Source organism: Hirundo rustica, chromosome 5, assembly GCF_015227805.2.
Source record: "Hirundo rustica isolate bHirRus1 chromosome 5, bHirRus1.pri.v3, whole genome shotgun sequence".
Lineage (NCBI taxonomy): Eukaryota > Metazoa > Chordata > Aves > Passeriformes > Hirundinidae > Hirundo > Hirundo rustica.
Window position 1 is genome coordinate 72498836 of NC_053454.1, and position 21990 is coordinate 72520825.

The window sequence follows — 21990 nt, forward strand, 5'->3', positions numbered from 1 at the left end:
ATCTTTACCAACAGATTCTGCATAGGCCAAAATAATAAACTCACCCATCCCTCCCCAGGTTCTCAGGGAATCTCATCAGCTTGAAACTGAGGGCAGAGACTGTCTGGAAAGAGAGACTATTGGAGCTAAAAGCACCTTCAATTTACCTGCAAGGCAATATCCTGACAACATCATTGGGCTTGTAGCCTTCGATACAAACAGCACAGTTATCAAAGTCTGGCTCAGTCTCCTACGGGAAAGAGAATATTAATCATTTTCATTTTTCACTTTGTTAGCTAATCTCATCATATAAGAGCCTATGTGACAAAGTAAAACGGTCACCGAGGCAGATTGCAAATCCAGTAATGCATTTCAAAACCAGCAAGTCAGATTTTCTGATGTGCTTCCAGCTGGAAGCTTGCACTGGGAAGCATGCAGATTTAGTTAGCATGTTTTAGCTTTCAGCATTTTCTGCATCTTTAATCGAATCACCCCCTCTCCCCACCCCATTCCATCCGTAACTCTTACCAGAGCTCCTCCCCCACCTGAAGGACACGGCAGCTAAATAAGCAATTGGCATTTCTGTTGCGCCTCGTTGTCCCAGAGCACAGAGTTTCATTTAGTAACAAGCACTTTGAAAAATTACCTTGTCACCTTTCCTGATCGTCCTGACTTGCAGCTTGCTGATTGCTTTCTTCGCAGCATCTCCAAGCCGGCGCTGCAATACAAAATTTGCTCTTAAGCAAAGAGCGTCTCTTCATGCAGAAATCAAAACTTTTTCTCCCTAGGCTTCTTAATAATTTCAAGTACATGGAAGAGGATAGCATATAAATACAAACATAATAATTCATAACAAGGGCACGGTAGGTGTGCTACACTGCTGCAGTGCATACCAATGTAGGTAACAAGTCCATTATTTGGGTATCTTACTTCTTCCCTCTCCTTTTTTAATGACACTTGTTAAAAAAAATAATACTGGGCAGTTAGCAGAGTGAACGCTGAACTTTATTCTTACATTGTTCCACAACTAGTTCATCACCTTCAGCAGGATACAACTTCTGAAAGTAAGCTGTTAATTTTTTAACCACAAAATCTCTGAATAATCTCTCCTGTTTTTTTTTTCCTGCAATACAGAGTTGCCTGCTTTATAAAAATGAGGTGGAAGCACCTGCAGTTTCTTACAGGTAAAGCACTGTGCAGTCCTGCAGTACCATCCTGTCCGTACACAACCACTTGCTCGTTCTTTGCCTTTCTATCATTCCCTCCAGCGGACCATAAAGTGATTACCACGTGATGTTTCTGCCTGTTCTCCCGTATTTCCAAAACACAGTTACTGTGCTGGCAGGGTCACAGCCACCAGGATTAAAGTATGTAATAGCAGCCTGACACAAACCACCCTGTCCTCAGACACTGAGGATGGACGTGTCTGCTCCTCGCAAGAGGCTGGGAACATCGCGGGGCAGTTCACACAATCCTTGTGCCACAGAGCTTGCTCCTGTATCAGTGCTCAAGGACTTGGCTGCTCACTTGTGCTAATCCAGCAACAAGGCAGTCCGGAGACAGGCTCACAGGCTGGAAAAGTCTTTGGGAGGTCACGTACTCCCACCCTCTGCTCAAGGCTGGGTCAACTTCAAAGTCAGAGCTGCCTTAGTCAAGTTTTGAATATCTCCAGGAAAGGAGATTTCACAACCTCTGTGGATAACTCGTTCCAATGCTTAGCTAATCTCAGTCTTTTTTCTTCTCTAAACATACTAATGGAATTTCCCTTGCTGGTAATTTGTGACCATTACCCCGTGCACTTCCAGGAAGAGGCTGATTGTGACTCCTCTCTGACCACCCTTTCTGCAGCTGGAAGCAGAGCCCTTCCTCCTCCGCTCCCTTCACCCCTCCTCAGATGCCATGTGCTTCGGCCCCCAGACCATTCTGGTGACCCTCCTTTGGACACTCGCCCTCTCTTCTATGCCTCTCGCACACGGTTTCACGCAGCAATGCCCACTCCAATGTCTTCTTTATAACAGTTCATGATACAGCATGTTCCAGTCTGCCGCCAACAAATGACTTGAACTCTTCCCTTCTCCCCCTCTCCCTGAACACATTTCCAGCCATGTGTTGTTAGAGAGGAGAGAGACTTAGGGCCTTTGGTGACTCAGAAGACATTCAACTTTCTGAGCTGGGAAACTCCTGTGCCAGAGTTCAGAGGGGCCTGTCAGCAGGAAGGGTTTCCAGCTGGAGCGGGTGAGAGCATGAGGCCCAAAACAGAAGGAAGCTCAAGGTAGTTCATAAGTTGAGACCTAATCAGCCACACAGATATGACCCAGTAAATCACCACTTAGGTCTTCAGATTCAATTAAAATCACTGGATTAAATTTAGAGAGTAAGCTTATTGGATTGGAAAGGCTGACAAAATACATGCAATATTGAAGCAGAGTGCAATTTCAGATCTGGCTAAAGAGGTGAAAACAATTTTGGCTATCAGGAGATGTACACATGAGCTTTCCAGCAACTTAATTATTGCATGTGAAGGAGTATCTTGTAGTTATTCAACATCTCTTTCTGTAGCCCATTTTTCTCACAGTCTCCCTTAAATAGAAGAATCAAATGAGAGCTGGAAACATTTCTTGTCAGCTATTTGGTTCTTTAAAGTAAATCAAAGACAGACTGGTAACATACAGCAAGACAAGAGCCATTATGTCACGCTTCAGAAAGTGCTTGTGATTCCTTTTTATCATTCTTATTACTTCAGTGAATGAAATGTCTCAGTCCTTTTTTGCACATTCTTGAAGGGGAAAGGACAAGATTAAAAATTCATGTACATCTTTGATCTGCTTGCTTTCATGTGTGCTTTCTCTTATCTATCATAAATAGTTAAGTTCATAACTCACATGTAAATGAGAGTAATTTAGTTTCTGAAAGAACAGGAATTTCTTGGACTAAAGCCATATTTACAAAGGATTCTCCCATTTGAATGCAAGGCATGCTATCAATAACCAATGATTTTTCCTAAAAGATAAGAGGCATTACAGCAGTTTAAGAGTTTAAAGCGAGGCTTAGAGATTTACAGTCACAAATCTCATAATCTCATTAGCAAGGCTGCAACATTCAGTACTGGACTGGAAGGAGTTAAGCATATCAGATGCAGTGGTCTTGAGGAGGTGGCAATGCTCATCACAAAGGAAGGACAGTGGCACGGAAAGCACCACTTCTGTCTTCCTGAGAAAGTACATGACAGTAAATGCCGTGGAAGAGAAGTTACAGCAGGTGGTTCTCCCTTAATGGCCTTCCTAAACGACCACCTGTGCAGGGAGATCACCTTGTGCCTTGTGCAGAATGAGCTGCAGCACCAACACGAGGTACCAGACACACCTAACCGCAGACAAGGCTTGCAGACTCCATCATGGGAAACGTCTTCCCAAACTGCTTCAAAGACTGCCATCCCGATTCAGTGGCCCAGAACTCTCATTCCAAGCCACAGCCACCAGTCTTCCTTCTCAGATAAATGCTCCACGTGCTGACAGTCACATCCCAAAGACTATCCCAGGACACTCAAGATGCTCCTCAACTCCAGTGCAATCACTACCTGCTTTGGCTTTCCTTATCCTGCAAAACTTAAGGACCCCCAACCAGTTTCAAAATGACTTTGTAGAAAACTTCCTCTGAACAAGAAGTCAATGGAAAGAAATGTGGTAAACAAGCCTGGAACTGAAACATCATCCCCTCTTCATTTTCCCATCTCACAAACAATGAAAAGAGAACTCAACTATTACTGGTGAAATATGAAATCTGACACATTGACAGGGTCGGGTTGCTGTTGTTGTTAAGTCTGTGCCCTGGCTGTAACAGGGATGTAACATCAGGTCATATTTTGCTGAATTATCTCTAGAACTTGTCATGTAATTCAAAACTGCTGCTAATTAGCTCTACAATGTGATATTTCTTGATTTAAACAATTTCCACAGCCTTTTACAAACTCTCTCAACTCTCATCCTCAAGAGTCCTGCAGGAACAAGCTGTCGATGAAACAGATTTTCTTACGCAAATTTATCCTCTCCGTGTCAAAAGGATTCATCACCAGGGCAACCACCTACTTCCTGGACATCTTGTTGGGTGGGGAAAAAAAAAGTTCAATCATGTGAATATTACTACCTATCTTCTACTTCCATATGTAATGTACAGTTGTCTGTGCTAGAAAATTAAAAATTAAATGTATTAAAATAAAAACTGATACCTCATCATGTTTGCAGCTGACACCCTGGCTGTAGGCGCCCAAGCCCATAGTGGAAGACAATCTGTGTTCTCCCGTGTTAATTCCCAGCCAAGCTAGGATTAACAGACCCTGGCATTCGGCACGTAAGCTGTGTCTTCCTCCTGGCATATGAACTTAGATTTTGCACACATGCAGATGGACTATGTGTCCAGGTTTCATCTCACTGTGGAGTCACAGGAAATGATTCCAGGAGATTTTTCAGTCTTTCTAGCTGCCTCTCTCAAATCGCTGGACTCATTGCTTTCTTGATGGATCACTAAATCGGCTCATTTTGGATTTACTGCTTGCTCAGAAACTCACACCCAATGAAAGAAGGGAAGTGGGTCTGGAAAGGAGAGTCACCACACAGAGAAGGACTAGACAAAAGTGTCTATGAGGTTTGACTAGAGGACACTATGATTTTAATCAAAAATATGTGATCCCATCCTTGAGCTACAAGAAAACATATCAAAGAAAAAGAAACCCAGAACCTGATGGGAAACAGAGAGGAACACTCATAGGAAGTGTGAGAGCAAGCTAAGATCTTCCTCTTCTGAACTATCTACATAATTATATTCCATAGCCAGGACTAAAAGAAACAAAACTAAAAAGCTACAGGAACCCATTAACACAAATCATAGTGTTTGGATATTGCTACCATTTGTCATACGAAAAGATCTAATAAAGAGATTATATGCCGGACAAAACTGTGGGAAGAAAAGTGCACGCAGAGTTTCTGGGTTGCCCCTTATTATTGCCCAGTTTTGCCCCCCAAAATGAATAGTATGTAATTACTTAGGAAGCGTGCTTTGTAATTTTTCTGAAGAACAGAACTAGTATAATAAGCAAGTTATTAAAACCCCTCCATAGGACAACTGCTTGTGTACACGTTGGTCTCGTTCAAACTTTGGAAAGAAAATACTGAAAAGGAAATAGGTTTGAACATATAAACACATTCCAAACTATAATGTATCACCTGAATGAGCTTCTTATTTTGTTGAGTTTCATGTTTATGTATGTCTATTTACACTGCCAAGCTGCCTGTGTAATTACTTGATGGAAAGCACACTTACTCACACACGCAAATTAGGCACGCGTGTGCTTCTGCAGACAAAGCATCTAAAAATGATCACAGCCGTTGCAGTCACAGCGAATCTGCTGCCAATGATGTTCAAATTCCAGCTGGGATAGTCGCATTCTTGCTATCCAAAATTTCAGACTGTATATTTAACAGGAAAATATATTCTTTCTGTCTGTAAATACAGAGCAGCTGCTCTCTGTCTCAGAGGATGCCTGAATTTCAGTGGGGGATTGTGAAGGACTCCTACATGTCAAGTGTTTGTTACAGAGTGTGTAGCAGTGCTCTTCTGTACAAGATGATTATTCATACTCTGAGCTTCACCTTTTCTGCAGAATAAGCAAGGCAAACCTCCTGGCCCTGACAGTAACTTACTGAGGGTTCAGAAACCTCTCTGAATTACAGTGCATTTTTTTCCCCCCCCGCAGTAAAATGGTCATCTCTTCAGATTTCATACATTGATAACATTTTGGACTGTACCATTAGAATGAAATGTAGAAGCCTTCCCAGTTCTGCTGAGATAGTTGCATCCGGACAAGAAAAGGTTAAATTCATTATTATTGTTGCTATTATTATTCACTGCTGAACTACCATAAAGATGGACAGTGCTTTCTAAAACCACTGCTGCTGACTTCTCTTCAGCTCTGTAGGTTTTTTATCTCTTTTGAGGGGTTTGGACAAGATGCCAAATCCCATAGCAATGGTTTAATAACATTGGTAGCTATCGTTACAGTCCTGTTCAGTGAACATTGTTAAATGAAGAGGGGTATGTTTGTCTTTCTAGCTCAAGACCCTTCTAAGGAAGCATTAAAATGAGAATACTTTTTTTCTTTATTTATCATGAACCATTGCTTCACACACAGGTATCTCCTCGCGTTTTAGTCAGCATTTTGATCTCAAGGCTTCTTAGTTATATACATTGCTATGACATTTGGCTATATGTACCAAAACAATCGTTTCACAAATAAACATCACCTTTTTGTCAATTTTTTTTGTTTGTTTTGCATAAAGAAATTCACCCATAATGTACATATGCTATTAATTCCTTTTTTTTTCCCTTGAATCCCATCTATATTGACAGAAGTCTCGGCTTTTTCCAGCCACAGTAATTTTTATCTTCCTATTCTTTTCAATTTCTTGGGTTTTCTTTTGTTTTTCTGTTTTTACTACACACCGACAATTTCTTTAACTTTTACTTCTACAATAAATCCCACGGTGATTTTTTGGAAACACCAACAGTTACTCCAGCCCTGCTCACCTGATTTCTGTCTCTGGCATTTGCGTAGCGGAATCTCTGGATGTAGTAGAAGACCAGCCATGCCAAGGAGATGATCATCAGCACAATGAAGGAGATGGAGACGAACACCACCGAGGTCCGGCTGACGTACTTCTGCAGGTTGCGTGTCCCGATGGTTATGTACATCATCACAGTAATGTTCCTCTCCAGGAGGCTCACTATCTCCTTTCCTTTGGGTTCAGGAATCATTATTGCTACAACATCTTCTAAGCCTATCAGACAGAGAGACAAAAGGAACCTTAAGTAAAACAAGTGATCACCAAAAGGCGATCATGGAATCACAGAGTATCCTGAGTTGGAAGGGACTCACAAACATCACTAAAGTCCAGCTCCTGGCCCTGCCCAGGACATCCCAAGAATTCCATCATGTGCCTGAGAACTTGGTCCTAATGCTTCTTGAACTCTGTCAGGCTTGGTGCTATCACCACTTCCCTGGTGAGCCTGTTCAACCACCTCTCTGGGTGAAGAACCTATTCCTGACATCCAACCTAAACCTCCCCTGGCACAGCTCCAGGCTGTTTCCTCGAGTCCTCTCACTGCTCAGGAGAGTGGAGATCGGTGCCTGCCCCTCTGCTTCCCCTCCTGATGAAGTTATAACCACACTGAGGTCTCCCCTCAGTCTCCCCCAGGCTGGACAGCCCAAGTGACCTCAGCCCCTCCTCGTGTGGCTTCCCCTCAGGCCCTTCACCACTCTCGTGGCCCTCCTTTGGACCCTCTCCAATGGTTTAATGCCTTTTTCACGCTGTGGCACCCAAAGTTCCCCCGGCACTGGAGGTGAGGCCGCCCCAGAGCGGAGCAGAGGGAAGTCAGATGGGTCTGGTGAAGGTTTCAACTGAAACCAGTTACACAGTGTATTTCTAGATACAAATCTTGGTGAGATACATAAAATGTGTTCCATGGGCTGACATAAACACAGATTTCTAGCACCACTGAGGCCTGTCTGGATGACACTGCTGTAAACACTGCGGAAAGGGAGGCACACTGCACCCAGAGCTCCATATACATTTATCACAGCCTGTTTTGCAGGGTCATGAGTCTGTCAGAGAAGCCCCTCCAAACTCTGCATTCAAATCAGAAACACTTTCAATCACAGATTCCCATGTGGTTTCATAATCGGAATGTGCCTGCCAAAGCATCACTGCTCTTGCACCAGGCTGGCAACCAAAGAACAGCTCAATATGTTCCCAGTGGCTCTCCCCAGCCCAAACCCATAGAGAAAGTTGGGACTCTTTGCTGGGAGCTTGACTCTCCAATTGACACAAATGTAAAGCCAAAAGCACCGTTTAGTTCCACAAAAAAAAAAAAAAAAAAGCCTCTGCATCCCAGATCAGCCCTTGACACAGTGTGCAGCACGGCCATGCAAGTCAGCACAGCTGAGGCAGCAAAATCCCACTAATGGGATGAAGCAGGGACTTCCTACAGTCCTGCCAAAAGCCTTCTGTCATGACCCCGTGAACTGGGCTCTCCACCGAGCCAGCTATCCTTGACTCCACACCTTCCTTTCTGTACAGCACTGTTTGATGTCACTTGCATCACACACTCCTGAAATTATTTTCCTTTCAATTTTACATGCCCTGTGTACATGAAATATATGGTCTGAAATAATCTGGGATTTGCCAGGTTGTTAAATGCCTTTTATGGCCTCACAATAAACTATCACTGCTGTACAGTTTAATATTGGGGATATTCTGTTCTTTCACTTCACAAAACAAGCATGTAGACTATTTTTGCACCTAAACTATGTTTTGCAGTGGCAAATTGTTCTAAGTTACTAAGGACAGACAGGGTGTACTGTAATGTAAAAACGTGCTAGGAGCAACAGCAAATGAAATGCTCACAAACTGGCATTTAGAAAGGTACAAACTGGGGGTGTCTGAACTCAAAGGCCTGTGCTGGGGCCTCAGAATTTCAGATGAAATCCCAGGAAATCGGCTGACAGGTTGTTAATACCATGGCTATCTGCATTTTGACTGTGGCAGGAGAAGACAGCCCTGTGTTCACAGAGACATTCACAGAGACGGGAAGGGATCACTTGGCCACAAATGGGGGTGTGGGAGGTTGACTTGCATTTTTAACAGCATCTCTCTCCCTCCAAGCCGGTATCCAATGTGAGCTGTGGCAGTGCACCACTGTGTCCTGGTCTTCAAAGTCCAGCTCAGACATTTCTTCACTAAAAACCCCTGGGAGGTATAAACCAGGTTTTCAAATGGGTTTGGATGCTGAAGGCCATGAGATGTGGGGCAGCAGAAAACACTGATTGTGGTGGAAACTTTATAAAATCCCTCTGGGTGCTGTGCTGTTACTCACAGAAATCTGCTATGAAGCTGGGAAACGAACCCTCCCTTCTCAAGCCTCAGAGCAGGAGTGCAAACACCACCCCTCTTCCTCTCGTGACACCTTCCATCGTAACACTTCCCTGATTATGAACACGTCAGTCAATGAACACAGGGGATCAGCAGTTTGGCCAAGTCAGGAGCTTTAGATATCCATTATTGGAAACTTAACCTTCCTGCTGATACTCTTCTATAAAGCATTATTGTTTTTCAGCTATTTCCCTTTATTTTTTTTCCACCAAGACGCCACCATCAGCAGTCAAGAAAAATATAGCCTTGCAACTCTTCTGGTACCTATTTATTACAAAAGGCTAATGCAAACATTACCCTAATGGCCTAGGGAGAATTTGCCAAGTCTCAAAGTGGCCGAGAAGGGCACTGGTGCCATGCCAGTAATTTTCCTGCTGTCAAAAAGAAAAATTGTCTGGAGCAGGGCTTAGCTGTCCACACGGCTTCCTTTGTTCTTTCCCTTGTCTTTAAAAAAAAAGCATAAATTTCAAATTCATTCTACAGGAAAAGCAAAGGGCCAATCTCACGCATAGCCAAAAAGAACCCACAGTGAAAAACTCCACAGCCAAAAATACTGAATTTAATCAACTGCCCTCAAAAGCCACCACTCTGTCCAATCGACTTATCCAGTACTGACCTTTAACATCATTGTCAGTACAACCTAGGACACTGCATGGATATCACCTGAAAGCCGATAAAAATGGAGATAGTGACAAACCCATGCTGGAAAAAATAACCAAAGTAGTGACAAATAATCATTGGGGGGTTTTTTTATGTTTTACCGAGTTCATGATAATTTCTCCAAGACATTATAGAGAATACTATTTCTCACTCATGTTACTAACATACGTTTTTAATCTCAAATATGTTCATATTAGGAAGAAAATAAAAGAAAAAGGAAGTAATTTATTTACCTTTTCTCCCTTTTTAAACAAAATATTTGTATCATCTCAGTTTCACATAAGGTCCAACACACATAAAAAGTATGCAAATTAAAGAAGGGAAATAACATAACGAGACATCAGTGTTAGAGGTGCATTTTTATGCCCAAGCACACATTTGTTCAACAGATCTAAAAAAGAGAAAGGATCTAGTAACGTGCACTGATGCTTCTCTGTCAAGTTAAATGCTACCACTGCCTTTCATTAAACACACCCACGGTGGGAACTGCATTTTGTGGCACTCCTGTTCCCTAACACATTTCTTTTCTTTTTCTGGCCAACATTAATGCAGAGTTTGACATGAATTTTTAAGTAGCTGTCAGGATGAATCAGATTCATAAGTCAAAGGTATTCAGACTGCAGTGAATGGATATTTTTTTTTCCTTCTTTTTTTTTTTTTTTTGCCAAGGAAGTGTTTAGCCTATCTGTGTTCTCTCCTAATGAGCCAATAACCAGCCAAGCAAGGTAGAAATTACAGGCATTTGGGATGATTTAAGTAATTTTAACTTGCTGAAGTGTATCTGCCTTATCAAATATTTCTGGGTGGAGAAAATGCATGCTTTGGAAAAAGATCCAGAAGACCCTCTCCAAACCCACCCTCTCCATGCAGTACTTCGTTATGGAAATGCATTTCAGCAGGTATGCTTTCGTGCAAAACCTGCAAACTTCAAGGGTAACCATCTATTCACCGGTGACAGAGGAAATGAGAGACTCCAGTGCAGTAACAGTGGTTTCTGCAGAAGAAATGAACAGGTTTTACATCCAGAAGATGTACTTAAATGTTATGCCTTGGCTGCAGGCTGTGCTTGCAAACCTGTGATATTCCTTGATTTTGCTCTGGGAGCTTCAGAGGTGACATTGAACACAGGACTCTTCTCATTAGCAGTCAGGCCCAGCAGTGGTGGGGCTGCTCCTTTAATGCTTTGTCAGTTTTTGATGGAGGCTCTAAAATGTGGTCTTTCTGACATGTTTTAGAGTAGGCAGTTTAATTCATCATGCTTGGCAACAGCTAGAAGTTAGTCAGAAAAGTTAATTGAACTCGTTGGATAGAATATCAATTTGGGAGGCATATAGAGTATTCTCTCCAAGATATCCTAACAAGATATAAACAAAGATTTGTCTCATATTGCAGATCAAAATCAAGTAGTAAAGTGCTTACTTTTACAGATTTTGTAAGTGAAAATCCAAACACTATTTTGGAGTTCAGAAATTGCCCTGACAGTGTTCAATCCGGCTCAGAGCCCAGGAACAGAAACCTTACAGGAAGGTGCAAGAGCCTAAGCAGCTCTTCCTTACTTCTTGAAGAAATGATTTCCTTTTTGGGAATCCACTTCAGTAACCAGCAGCTACTGTAAGGAAGCAAAACAGACACAAATCTAACCAATCCCACATCCCTCCCAGGCTCAGCCCGCAGCCTGTGCCAAAACCCAAGCAGTGTGAGGGAATTTGGTGGTGGTGGTGCTTCCCTGGAGCTCAGCAGTGCTCCCTCTGCATGAGGACTCACCGCGCTGCCAAGCACTGAGCTCTCCTGCCGCAGCTTGTGCTGCTGCCTACAGCCCTGTGAACGGATTTTATGCTGCGGTCTGGAGGATGAGTAACATTTTAAAGCTAATTCGGAGCAAAGAACAGACATTTGTTAAAAAAAACCTACTTTTTTCTCTCCAGAACAGCAACTCAGCTGAAAAGTTACTGCTGAAGAGAACAAACAGGACTCCGTGATGATGGTGCTGCCATGACTGTCTAAGCCACAGCCAAGAATTGGCTGTGTGGCCACCAGAAGATATGACCTCCTGTTGCAGATCTTGCTCTCTTTAGAAAGAGTATTGCTTTATATTTGTGTTTGGTTTCTTTCCAATATAGCTACATGCGAAATGGTACCTCCATTATTGAGAATGCTGCGAAAATTGCCCTAATATCACAGAATCATAGAAAAGTTTGGGTTGGAAGGGATCTTAAAGATCATCTAGTTCCAACCTCCCTGCCATGGGTAGGGATGCCATTCATCAGATCAGGCTGCTCAGGGCCCCATCCAAGCTGGCCTTGAACTACTGTCTCAGCTGCAAAATGTGCCCTTGAACTACGACCTTCAGAATTGCAACAAGAGCTCCAAGTCTTTAAGACCATCCATCGGGAGCTCAGTCTTAGTTCTTCTATTCTGTATGGTGCAATTATAAATTGATCAGAATAACAGCTGCTACCTGCTTTTCTCCTTAGAAAAACCCAACGATTTAGCCTTACATTATGTTTTTGTGAACTCAGAAAGTGCATTTGAAAATCAAAGCAGTATTTTGAAAAACCTGATTTCTGAGCTTCACGCAGTTTGGGTAAGAAGAAGCACAATATCGTTTAAACACTGCCCTAGACACTTATGTAGGCAAACGGGGAAACATTGCATTACTGATAAGAAATCAAAGTGGGTAAAAGGACTGTTCTCTGCAGGAACCTTTCCCTACTGGGCATTCAAGGCACTGGCCTTAAATTGAAGTATTAATAAATGATACTATAGGGAAAAAAACTGTCAGGAGAAGAGCAATATACAGTAAGTGGCAGTAATACACAGTCCACACATCACGTGACTACAGACCGGCATCTGTAATCTCTTATAGAAACTGTCTCAATGCCAGAGGACGAGAATGGACACCAGTTTCTACTGAGGTTTCATAACAGATATGAGCAGCTACAGATCAGCTTGTCCAAAGTGATTCAGTGAGATTCCTCAGCTAAGACTCTTCAGCCAAAAAGGTGGTTCTGAATAAAATAGGAAGGGCCTCACGTGAGAATAGAAGGGGTTAAACACAGGATCTAGGTGCTCAAAACATCCAAGAGCAACTAGGTCCAAAAAACATCTAGGGATCACAAACTGCTGAAGGCTGGGAGAGCCATTCTGGAGAGGCAGGATTCAATGTTTATACACTGAGCTTATTCTCTTCCCCAAGCAGCTGCTGCTCACCACTATGAGAAACACCATCCGAGACAGACGGATCTTTGGTCTCAAACCATAGTTTTGTTTTCACACTAACTGGGAACTGAAAGTTTTAACTCCCATGGAGAGAAGAGAGATTAATTCAAGTCATGACCAAAGCAACAGGGCCAAAGTCAGAGGTCTGATTACACCAGGAAGTCTCTGTCTAAGCTGAAATAGGGAAACCAGGAATGTTGCTGTTCCCTGCTCCCACTGCTAAAACTGAGACTGGCCAGGCGGGCAGAGTAAACGCCCTTCCAGGGTGTCCAGCCTGGGAAGGAAAAACTGCAGGGGAGGGCCAGAAGCAAAGACAGCCTAGCAGCACGTAGCCCTGCTTTTGTGGGTATCAAACTGCTGAAGTTATCAGAACACAAAATCTCACCAAAGAATATTTTTTTCCTTTTTTTACTCTAGAACCCTTGCTTTGTGATGATGTAGGTGCTTTCACTTCCTCCCACCCACATTTCCAATTTGTTTTCCTTCGCTGTTACAAAACGGCGAGATATTTCCTTCAACTGACCCTCTCACTAATTTCCCTTGGCACTGCTAGCACTCGCCTTGGTCCTCTGCCCATCTTCCAAAACACTTAACTATAAATCAGGTTTCCTTTAAAAGGCAAATGCAGCAGCCATGGAGAGGGCAGTGACACCTTTTCCCTACAGCACTTTTCCCATTTGCAAAAGAAGGAAATTAGGAAATTCTTTTACGCAAACTGTTTTTTTCCTTAGACGGTCCTTCTGCTATGAAACACTTGTTACTTCAGAAGCACAAGTATTACTACGATATTTAAGTAACATGCAGAGAAAAAAGATGCACTGATGCAAATGACTGACTACAGTATTTAAGTAAGGAATATAAAAGTTTGCTATTCTGTCCTGAATTGGACAACAACTACCTCCAGCAGAGCTATTCTTGGTTCATTTCTTTTGATGCTGAATCCAAGAGAGGCAAGAAGCTTCTGACTATGACCTTTCCTATGAAAAGCAGCTTCAGACACTTTATTGCTGTTTAGGGACAAAGAAATTTCTGTTCATGCTTTTGTAATCAATGCTGATCTTGCCAAGGCTGTAGGAGCCCAGAATATATTGACTTTCTCTAAATTTTACGCAGCAACTGCAGCAAAGGAAAAAGAAGTAAACAGCTACAAAGCTCACAAAATCAAATTCAGCATGATAGCTGCATTTTTCCTGGGCTTCTTTCCTACAGCATCAGCTCATCAGCCTGCTGACCTAACCAGTGCTAATGAACCAATGCAGTGATACTTATCCATACTTAATTACAGAAAACAGGCTGCTCTTCAAGAGGTTTCCTTAGATCCCAACCTAAGGCACAAACTGTCGAGACACTGTTATCTTAACCGGGATAGTACTTCATTAGAATTGCTAAGCCTTTGTACTGAAGACCTCCCTAGAATTTTTCCACGGTTTCTAAACCATACTGCTAACGGCACATGCTTCTTGTTTTCCATACTGGAATTTGCACTGGGATGCTTACGGGTTTTTTTATGTACCGGGGGGCCAGACAGACTCCTTCACGCAGGCTTTACAGCTCAGCTGTGCTTCCAACTCAGACCAAAATATGCTACAGGGATAATTTATTAGTAAAATACAACCTTTTCAGAGTTCTGGCAAAACACACCCACTGTATAAAGCAGAAGCTGCTTTGCTATTTTCAGTGGAATTGTGCCAAAAGAAAATATGCCTTAAATAGCATCTTGTGTAGTCAGGGTAGAGTACAATGCAAACACAAACCAGTTAACGTGCCTGGTGCGCTCAGAAGGGTGTAAATATATATTCTCTACACAGAAAAATGCTGCCATTATTACAGAGTTTAATCATTATTACTACATGCATTATCACAGAGCTTTTAATCTAAACTTCAGACACAGAATTGATGTTTTCTTTCATGTACTGACCAGCCATACCCACTCATTCATAACGAGAGACAGCGGGAAAAAAATACTAGTGACATATGCTAAATACCCAACATTTGGAGAGCATAAAACCATGAGGAAACTTCCAAGCCATTGAAACAGGAAATAAGAAAAGGCAGCATGTATGCAAAAATATAATTTCAACAAAAACGTCTGAGTTCCAATCACAGGTTCTCATCACTGGTTGAAAGACTGGAGCTGTATCAGTTCCTAGTGCAAATCCAAGCAGTTTCAAAGGTGCTGTGGCACCTGCAGGCTGGTGAGGGCTCGCCCAGCACCTCCTGGGCACAGCAGGTCACCCCACCATGTAGCAGAGCCACCTCAACACTCCAATTATTGGGCAGGAGTGTGAAAACAAAGCCTGGCTTCCCTGCGATCCCTGCTTCCACAGGGACTCCAGGATGGGGCACCACAGGCTGCAGACTGGAGAGGAGGGAATAAGGGATGCTGTCTCCTGCTCAGAGGGGCAGGACTGTGCACATCTTCCTCCCACACCATCCAACCTGCTGCAAGAGCAGCCTCACAGGGCTGTGTTTTTCTCTTCCAGAGAAGATGAATGAGAATCCCCAGACCAAGAGATTCAGACAGCTCTGGCCGAAGCCACACACAGCTCTGACAGCTCTGCGTGGGCTGGAGTGGTTTGTGGCTCATAAAGCACAGACTGAAAGAGTAAAGAGCTAGAAAAGAGCATGGCACATCTGCTGTGGCTTTAGGCAACATTCACTCCAGTTCAAGTGACCCTGAATTAGGCGGACAAAAAACAGACTCAGAACAACAATCCGGAAATTTCATAAAATTACTTCAGGGAATTTCCTCACTTCAGGGAAAACTTCCCCAGCAGTACAAAAACCACTTTCAGCAGTCTGTGACAAGAACAAGGAATTAAAATGGAGCAAAAAGAGAGAAAAGAGTGAAAATAAATGGTCAAAAGCAAAACAAAATAAGTCACATCTCAGGCAGAAGGTGAGGAACACGTCAGCAGAGCGAAATAAGCCAAAGCTGAGGCAGTATATCACCAAAAACTTCCAAACCCTCCCACACTACTGAGCATCCCTCAGTGCCATTAGATTTGTATGAGCGTTTTCTAGACCTCTACAACACGTGTCATTAGCTCTCTCTTTTCCAAGCTGAGTGATCCCTGCCTTACTCAGCCATTCCACACGCTCCTGTAGGTCCAGCAACAGGGGCCCTGTCTTAGTTCATTTTACCTCAGACATAAACATGAATAACAAAGTCTCTGTTGGTTTTCCTCAGAGAAATCTTGTTTGCTCAAGAACCTCGTTAGGGAAACCTTCCATTTTGAGGATAGGGCACTGAAATAAAAAAGTAAAAGCAGCATGAATCAGGCAAAAACCAGGGCAAAAGTATGCTGTGCGGGTAATAAAATCCATCTTCTTTGTCAAGAAACCAAGATTTATTTTATTAGTCTCTAACACTGTCAGCTTCCAGCTGTCCGTACGATCCCTTAGAGTAAGCAACACTTAAAATGTCTAATAAAAAAAAAAAAAAAGAAAGAAAATCAAGCAGAAGATAAATATTGGGTCTTTCCTATATGACGGACACACTGACATAGTTAATTATCCACACCAATTCCAACAAATCAGAATAATTTTTAAGAACTATAAGAGCTTTTAGAGTAAAATACAACTCTCAGTACATTACAGGTCTCTCTGTACATCATGGGATAAGGTCTGGGGGCAATAAACTCCTTTTTAACTATGTTGTCAGGGTTATCTACGCACAAAAGTTAGCAACTGGTTAGTTTATGTGATAAAAACAACACAGAATGACACCAATAGAGACAAACTTCAGAACAGCTGGACAAACATCGAGAACGAGCCACCTAAAAGCACCGGTTTGGGGTGGTGAAGGGTTTTCTTCATTAGCTCTTCGGTTTGTTTGGGGTTTCCTTTACCCAAATGAACTGTAGTGGTGTTAGATAATACCCCCCTGACTAATTCAACTATCAGCTCTGCAGTAAGTGTAATTAGATTTAACTCTGTCTGCTGCTCCCCAGTCTAACTAACTAAATAACCATGCTGAGCCCTGACTCCTATAGAAAAGCGTGGTGGAAGCAGCTACAATTCTCTCCTCACCATCACAGCCCCTGAGCTCCCTCTCTGTGCCAGTCCTTAGCAGCACCAGCAAGCAGAACTAACCTGGCTGGCATCACGGATTTTGCTGAGCCAGCACAGGCTGCCCAGGGAAGCTGTGGATGCCCCATCCCTGCGAATTTCCATGGCCAATCCCGCCAAAAGGCTGGATGTTATTCTCTGCTGCTGTGACACCATCGTCATCTCTGCAGTGGATGTAATGGTGGGTAAATATCAGCAGCTGAGAGAGAGGCAAAGCATCCAAGTCACAGATAAAAAGCAAGGAGAACACAGCTTTGGTTTCCCCAGCTCACCCATGTCTACAAGTCTCAGTTTCTGGCTCCACTAAAGCACAGGAGAGAATAAACCAAATCTCCGAGGATTCAACAGAGCTGAGGAATACAAGGAATATTTTCTGATCCTTTTGTTCGTACATGTGCTTTTGGTAACTCCCAACACATACCTATTAATGCTCCTGAGGAAAACCCAGCCCAGCCATTTCCCACAACAGAGCCTGCTTCTTACAAAAATAGCTCAATAAAGCAGAATGAATGGCAGGGGAGGGATGCCAGGGATCATCCGTGGCCCTCCACGTTTCTTAATGTGCTCCTACAAGCAAGGTGGTATTTCTAGGAACAAGGAAGACAAAATGGGCAAACAAATCAGGACATAAAAAGACCAAAAAAACCCCAAACCAAACAAACCCCAACAAAACAAAAACAGGGAAAAAAAAAAAAAAAGAGACTGGAAACTGGAAAGTCTGGCCGAATAGCCAACCAAAATAAAATCTGCTATACCAGGGTAGAGTTCAGAGGTAACCTAGTGGCAAAGAAAAGTACAATCCTGGGATTTACAAACAGGAAACCATGAGCAGAAGCAAAGAAGAACTGAGAGAAACAGAAAAATGGAAATGCTCATGGCTGTGGAGAGGGTCTTTTGGAGAGACCCAAAGGATTTGGGGAGCTTTACTGAAAACAGGACCAGGAGATGACTGGATAATATGTATACACATATAAATTGTACATAGATACATATCTAGATCTACATGTATGTATATGCACATTTGATCCGAATGAGAGGGTCTTTGTCTACATTGGAAAGCACACAGCTAAAGTATTAAGAGAGTCTTTTCAAACAGAACTAAATCACAAATAAATGATGGAGTTTTAAACTGTGAGAGGGATTAGACAGGGACAGATTATTTTTTGGGAGGAGCATGCTGACTGAAACTTGGATTATCCTTAGTAAACAGATCAGATTAAAAAAAAGCAAAAATCCCTCTGTGATTTTTCAGACATGCACCCCGGCTCCTCAGCAGCTTTGAAACAGAGATGGCAAACTTCCCTGGTCTGATGTCAAGAGAAGAAAATTTTACAAAATACACATTTCCTGTGTCTCTTTCCACACGGACAGAAGTCCCAACAAGGGTTCAGCAAGGATGCATATGTGTATGAGAGTGTCTGTATGTTCGTGCGTGTGTTTATTTAAGCAGAGGCACCAATACTTGTCTTGGCAACTGTAACTCCCACTTGCATTTTGGGCTTAAAGGAACACGAGTTGAGGAAATGAGATTATTTGATGGGAAGGTCAAGATCACCAGAGGCTGCTGCTCACACACAACCCTCACTAATCAATTCCTTCATGTTTATTATTGAGCTGGTCATCCTTGGCTCCAGGAGGGAGACTAGAGAGGCACCACAAGCTGCACATTACCAAACACACACGATCTTTCATAAGGTGATGTTCCAACCTGAGCTCATGAGCAGAAAGCCTAATTCAAAACAAGAAACAGAACAAACAAAAACATACTGGGGAAAAAAAAAAAATCTCCACAAATGAAACATGAGAGAAGTGTTTTTTCAGGCTTCAAGGAGACGACTGAACCGTGTGAACCCAGAAATAGCTGGCAGTGCTCACCAAACCTCAAGCTCTGCAAGATACACCCACTCTATGTTAAAACTACACATCGAGCCTGAAAATGTTTTGAATATGCAGGCCTCCTTACAGATGAAAAAAAAAAAAAATAAAAACAATCTTCAACATCATGTGAAAGTCTAAATGCCTTGGAGACAAATATTTATATTTCTAGAGAGGCACACAGTTTATCTTTCCTGACTTCATAAGGAGAAAGTCACTGAAATGATTTCTAGTGCATAATACAGTGAAACAACTATGCTCTGGAGCCTTACAGTTATGCAATCCATGAAGAACTTGGATATTTAGCTTCTCTCAAAAATCTTTTTAATGCACACCTTGCTAAACACCTCAAAGGCACATTTATATTATATGAGAGGAAAATGCCATATAAACTTTATTTTCCCACCTCAATCAGGAAGGAAAGGTCTGTGCTTCCAGTTAGAAGTCACACACCTTTTCTCCTTAAAGCTGGTCCTCCCCACAATGAAATGAAAGTGAAATCCCCCCAGTGGCTAAAGCAAGGCAGAACTGGACATTTTGGATGTAAAGTCAGCTGTGGAGGGGTTACTGAAGGGAAAGGAAAGCATCTACCACTGCTGAAAAAGCTGCCTGTTTTTATTTATACACTGCTCTTTAGACAACAGGTTGTAATAGACTGGCTCACAGGCCTTATTTTCCCAGCATAGGATATGAGCAATTCTTACTGATTACGTATGGAAGTTACAGACACCCTAGAGAAAGGAAACAGGGCCCCAAATATCCTGGCAGGTATAAGAGCTAAATGTTTGTCTAAAATCCTGCAGTACATCCCAGCATTGTACAGGCTGTCACTTTCAGCAAAATAGAAAGAAAGACTTCATGAAACACCACTTTACACAGCATCTGAATGAATCAATGCCAGATATATGCTTTGGCTAAAACACAATCTCATTTCTGAGATGCTGTTTCCAAATAACTAATTAAAACCAGTTATAATTATTGAAGAATATTCCCCTGCAGGTCAAAAAAATCCCTCTTCACCCGCTCAGCAAACCCTTTTCCCACTGTCAAAAGCACGTGGGCACAATGAGGAGAAAAGGGCTGTAGCTCTGATGTGCCTTTCAGGTGTAAGGTCTGCATCCTTTTAAAGATGCCATTGCTTTTACATCACTGTTATCAAATTCCATAGACCTGGATGCTTCATACTTGAATGATACAGGGAAATAAATCATTATTCTTTCATCTGCTGCTTCTTAGCCTTTCAAGTATTTGCATGGGAAACAACTTAGGAAAAGACAATTCACCTCAGGTTGAGATCTCTCCGACCACATTAGGAAATAAGGGTATGCAGGATATACACACCACTCCATATTTCTGTGGGTATATGCTACATTGGGCAAAGAAAATCTTGCGTTTCTTAAAACCACTGTTTTGAACACCAGGGCAGGTAAGACTGATCTCCTTCAGTGAATATTATCAGCTAAAAATTTTATTTCAGGCCTTTTTCTTTGCAAACACTTCCAGTCCCTTTCTCCTGGAATTACCTTTTCTCACAGGCTCTCAAGACATTTACTAAGCAAAGGCTGGACATGAAATCAAGAACTAAGACAGTGTTACCTGGCCCGTGGGAGGTTCTCTGCTCAAATGAGCAATTACTGCATCACTCCTATCTATTACCCAGGGATTAGCCTGGTTTCCTAGGAACAGTCACTACCACACAGAGTCCTCCTGCAGAACTTGAAGGGAATACCAGATCCTCCAACAATACAGCTGTTTCGCCTATACTTCAGTTGGAAATGTAAAACAAAGTTTGCAATAGTGCGCTGCAAAAAACCCCGACATTATTCCAGCAGTTAATGCAAAAGCCTCAAAAATATGGGTTTGTGGCTTTTTTGGCATCATTCTGCACCTACAGAAGGCATGGGAACACAGTTCTGCCACAAAGCTGGACTCAGCAGGTACTGGAGCAGTGGCTCACGGCAAGGGCAACAGCAACCCCGGAGCGCGTGGTCACCTTCCATCAAAGCTGTGCCTGTGCCAAGAGGCAAAACTCACAGATTTCCTAAGAGCACACATTCCCAAAAGATGACAAATCTGAGAATACAAGGATTGTTGGAGGTTAGGACTTTTCATTTTTTTGCCCTTTATGTCAGGGATTTTTCCTCCATTTGTTGCCTAAGAGATGGTAACGAGGACACTTAAGAGCTTTGCTCTTAAGAGCAGCTGTTGAACTGAGACATTTCCAACACTGGACCTCACTGGGGAAGAGCACTCTGACCCCCTCCCCCTTCCTGGAGGGAGCATCTCCCAAATGCTTGCAGAAGCTGCCTGCATCAGCCTCTCTGCCACTGCCCAGCCCCGCTGCTTTCTGCCGCTGCTTGGGCCTTTTTGCTGCACTTTAACCCGATATCCCACACCTGTCCGGAACCCCATGGCTCCTGGCAGGGCTTCAGAGCTTTCACTATGCTTTGTTCACCACCCTGGGAGTGCCCATCTCTGCTGCTCCAGCCTGCTGCTCCGAGGTTCCTGCTGCAGTCCACGACACGACCCGGAGGGGCCTGAGAGCGGCTCCATGCCGCGGTTTGCAAAGGAAAGCCCCCGCTCCCCTCTCCTCTCCTCTCCCGAGCCGCCATGAGCGCGTGAGGGCGAGCTGGCGCCACAGCGCCCCCTGCAGGCGCGGGGGGAACCATCGCACCCTCCCTGACCGGCCGGGAGCCAACAGCGCCCCTGGCGGCCGTGCCCGGAACTGCACCCAAGGGGAAAGCGCCCCACGGCCAGAGAAGGCTGCGCTGGGGCTGCTGCTGCTGCGCTGCTGCTGCTTGTTTGACTTGTTATACACACACGTATTCTAGGAAAGAGCTGTTATTCCTTTTCCCATACCCATGCCTGCAAGCCCCTTAAGTTCCAAGTTATGATAATTTGGAGGGAAGCAGGTCATATTTTCCATTTCAAGGGAGGTTCCTGCCTTCCTTGGCAGGCACCCGTCTTTCAAACTATGACAAGGATATGGATTTTGTTTTTAATGCAAAGTTACTGCATTATGTACACATTTTAACAACGATAATGCTGCTGTCTGTGTGCTTGGGTGTTTAAATCTCTTGTGTCATGGCCGTCAGTCTTCCCTGCTAATTTTTCTGATTCTGGCTTTAAAGCAGTTAAACAGCAGTTTCCTGATTCTTGTAGATGTTTTGGGTTTCTTATTACTAAGGGCAGAGCCTCTAAATGC

General features: G+C 43.1%; 1 protein-coding gene across 1 annotated transcript in view; it reads right to left on the bottom strand.

Moving 5' to 3' along the window:
- RNF150 (ring finger protein 150) overlaps positions 1 to 21990 on the bottom strand; it is a 109287-nt gene that overhangs the window by 37433 nt on the left and 49864 nt on the right. Inside the window, exons 2-4 of the mRNA XM_040064240.1 lie at positions 6559 to 6809; positions 626 to 697; positions 147 to 229 (exon numbers count right to left, since the gene is read on the bottom strand). Coding sequence (XP_039920174.1) covers positions 147 to 229; positions 626 to 697; positions 6559 to 6809 — 406 coding nt within the window. The remainder of the gene's footprint in view (positions 1 to 146; positions 230 to 625; positions 698 to 6558; positions 6810 to 21990) is intronic.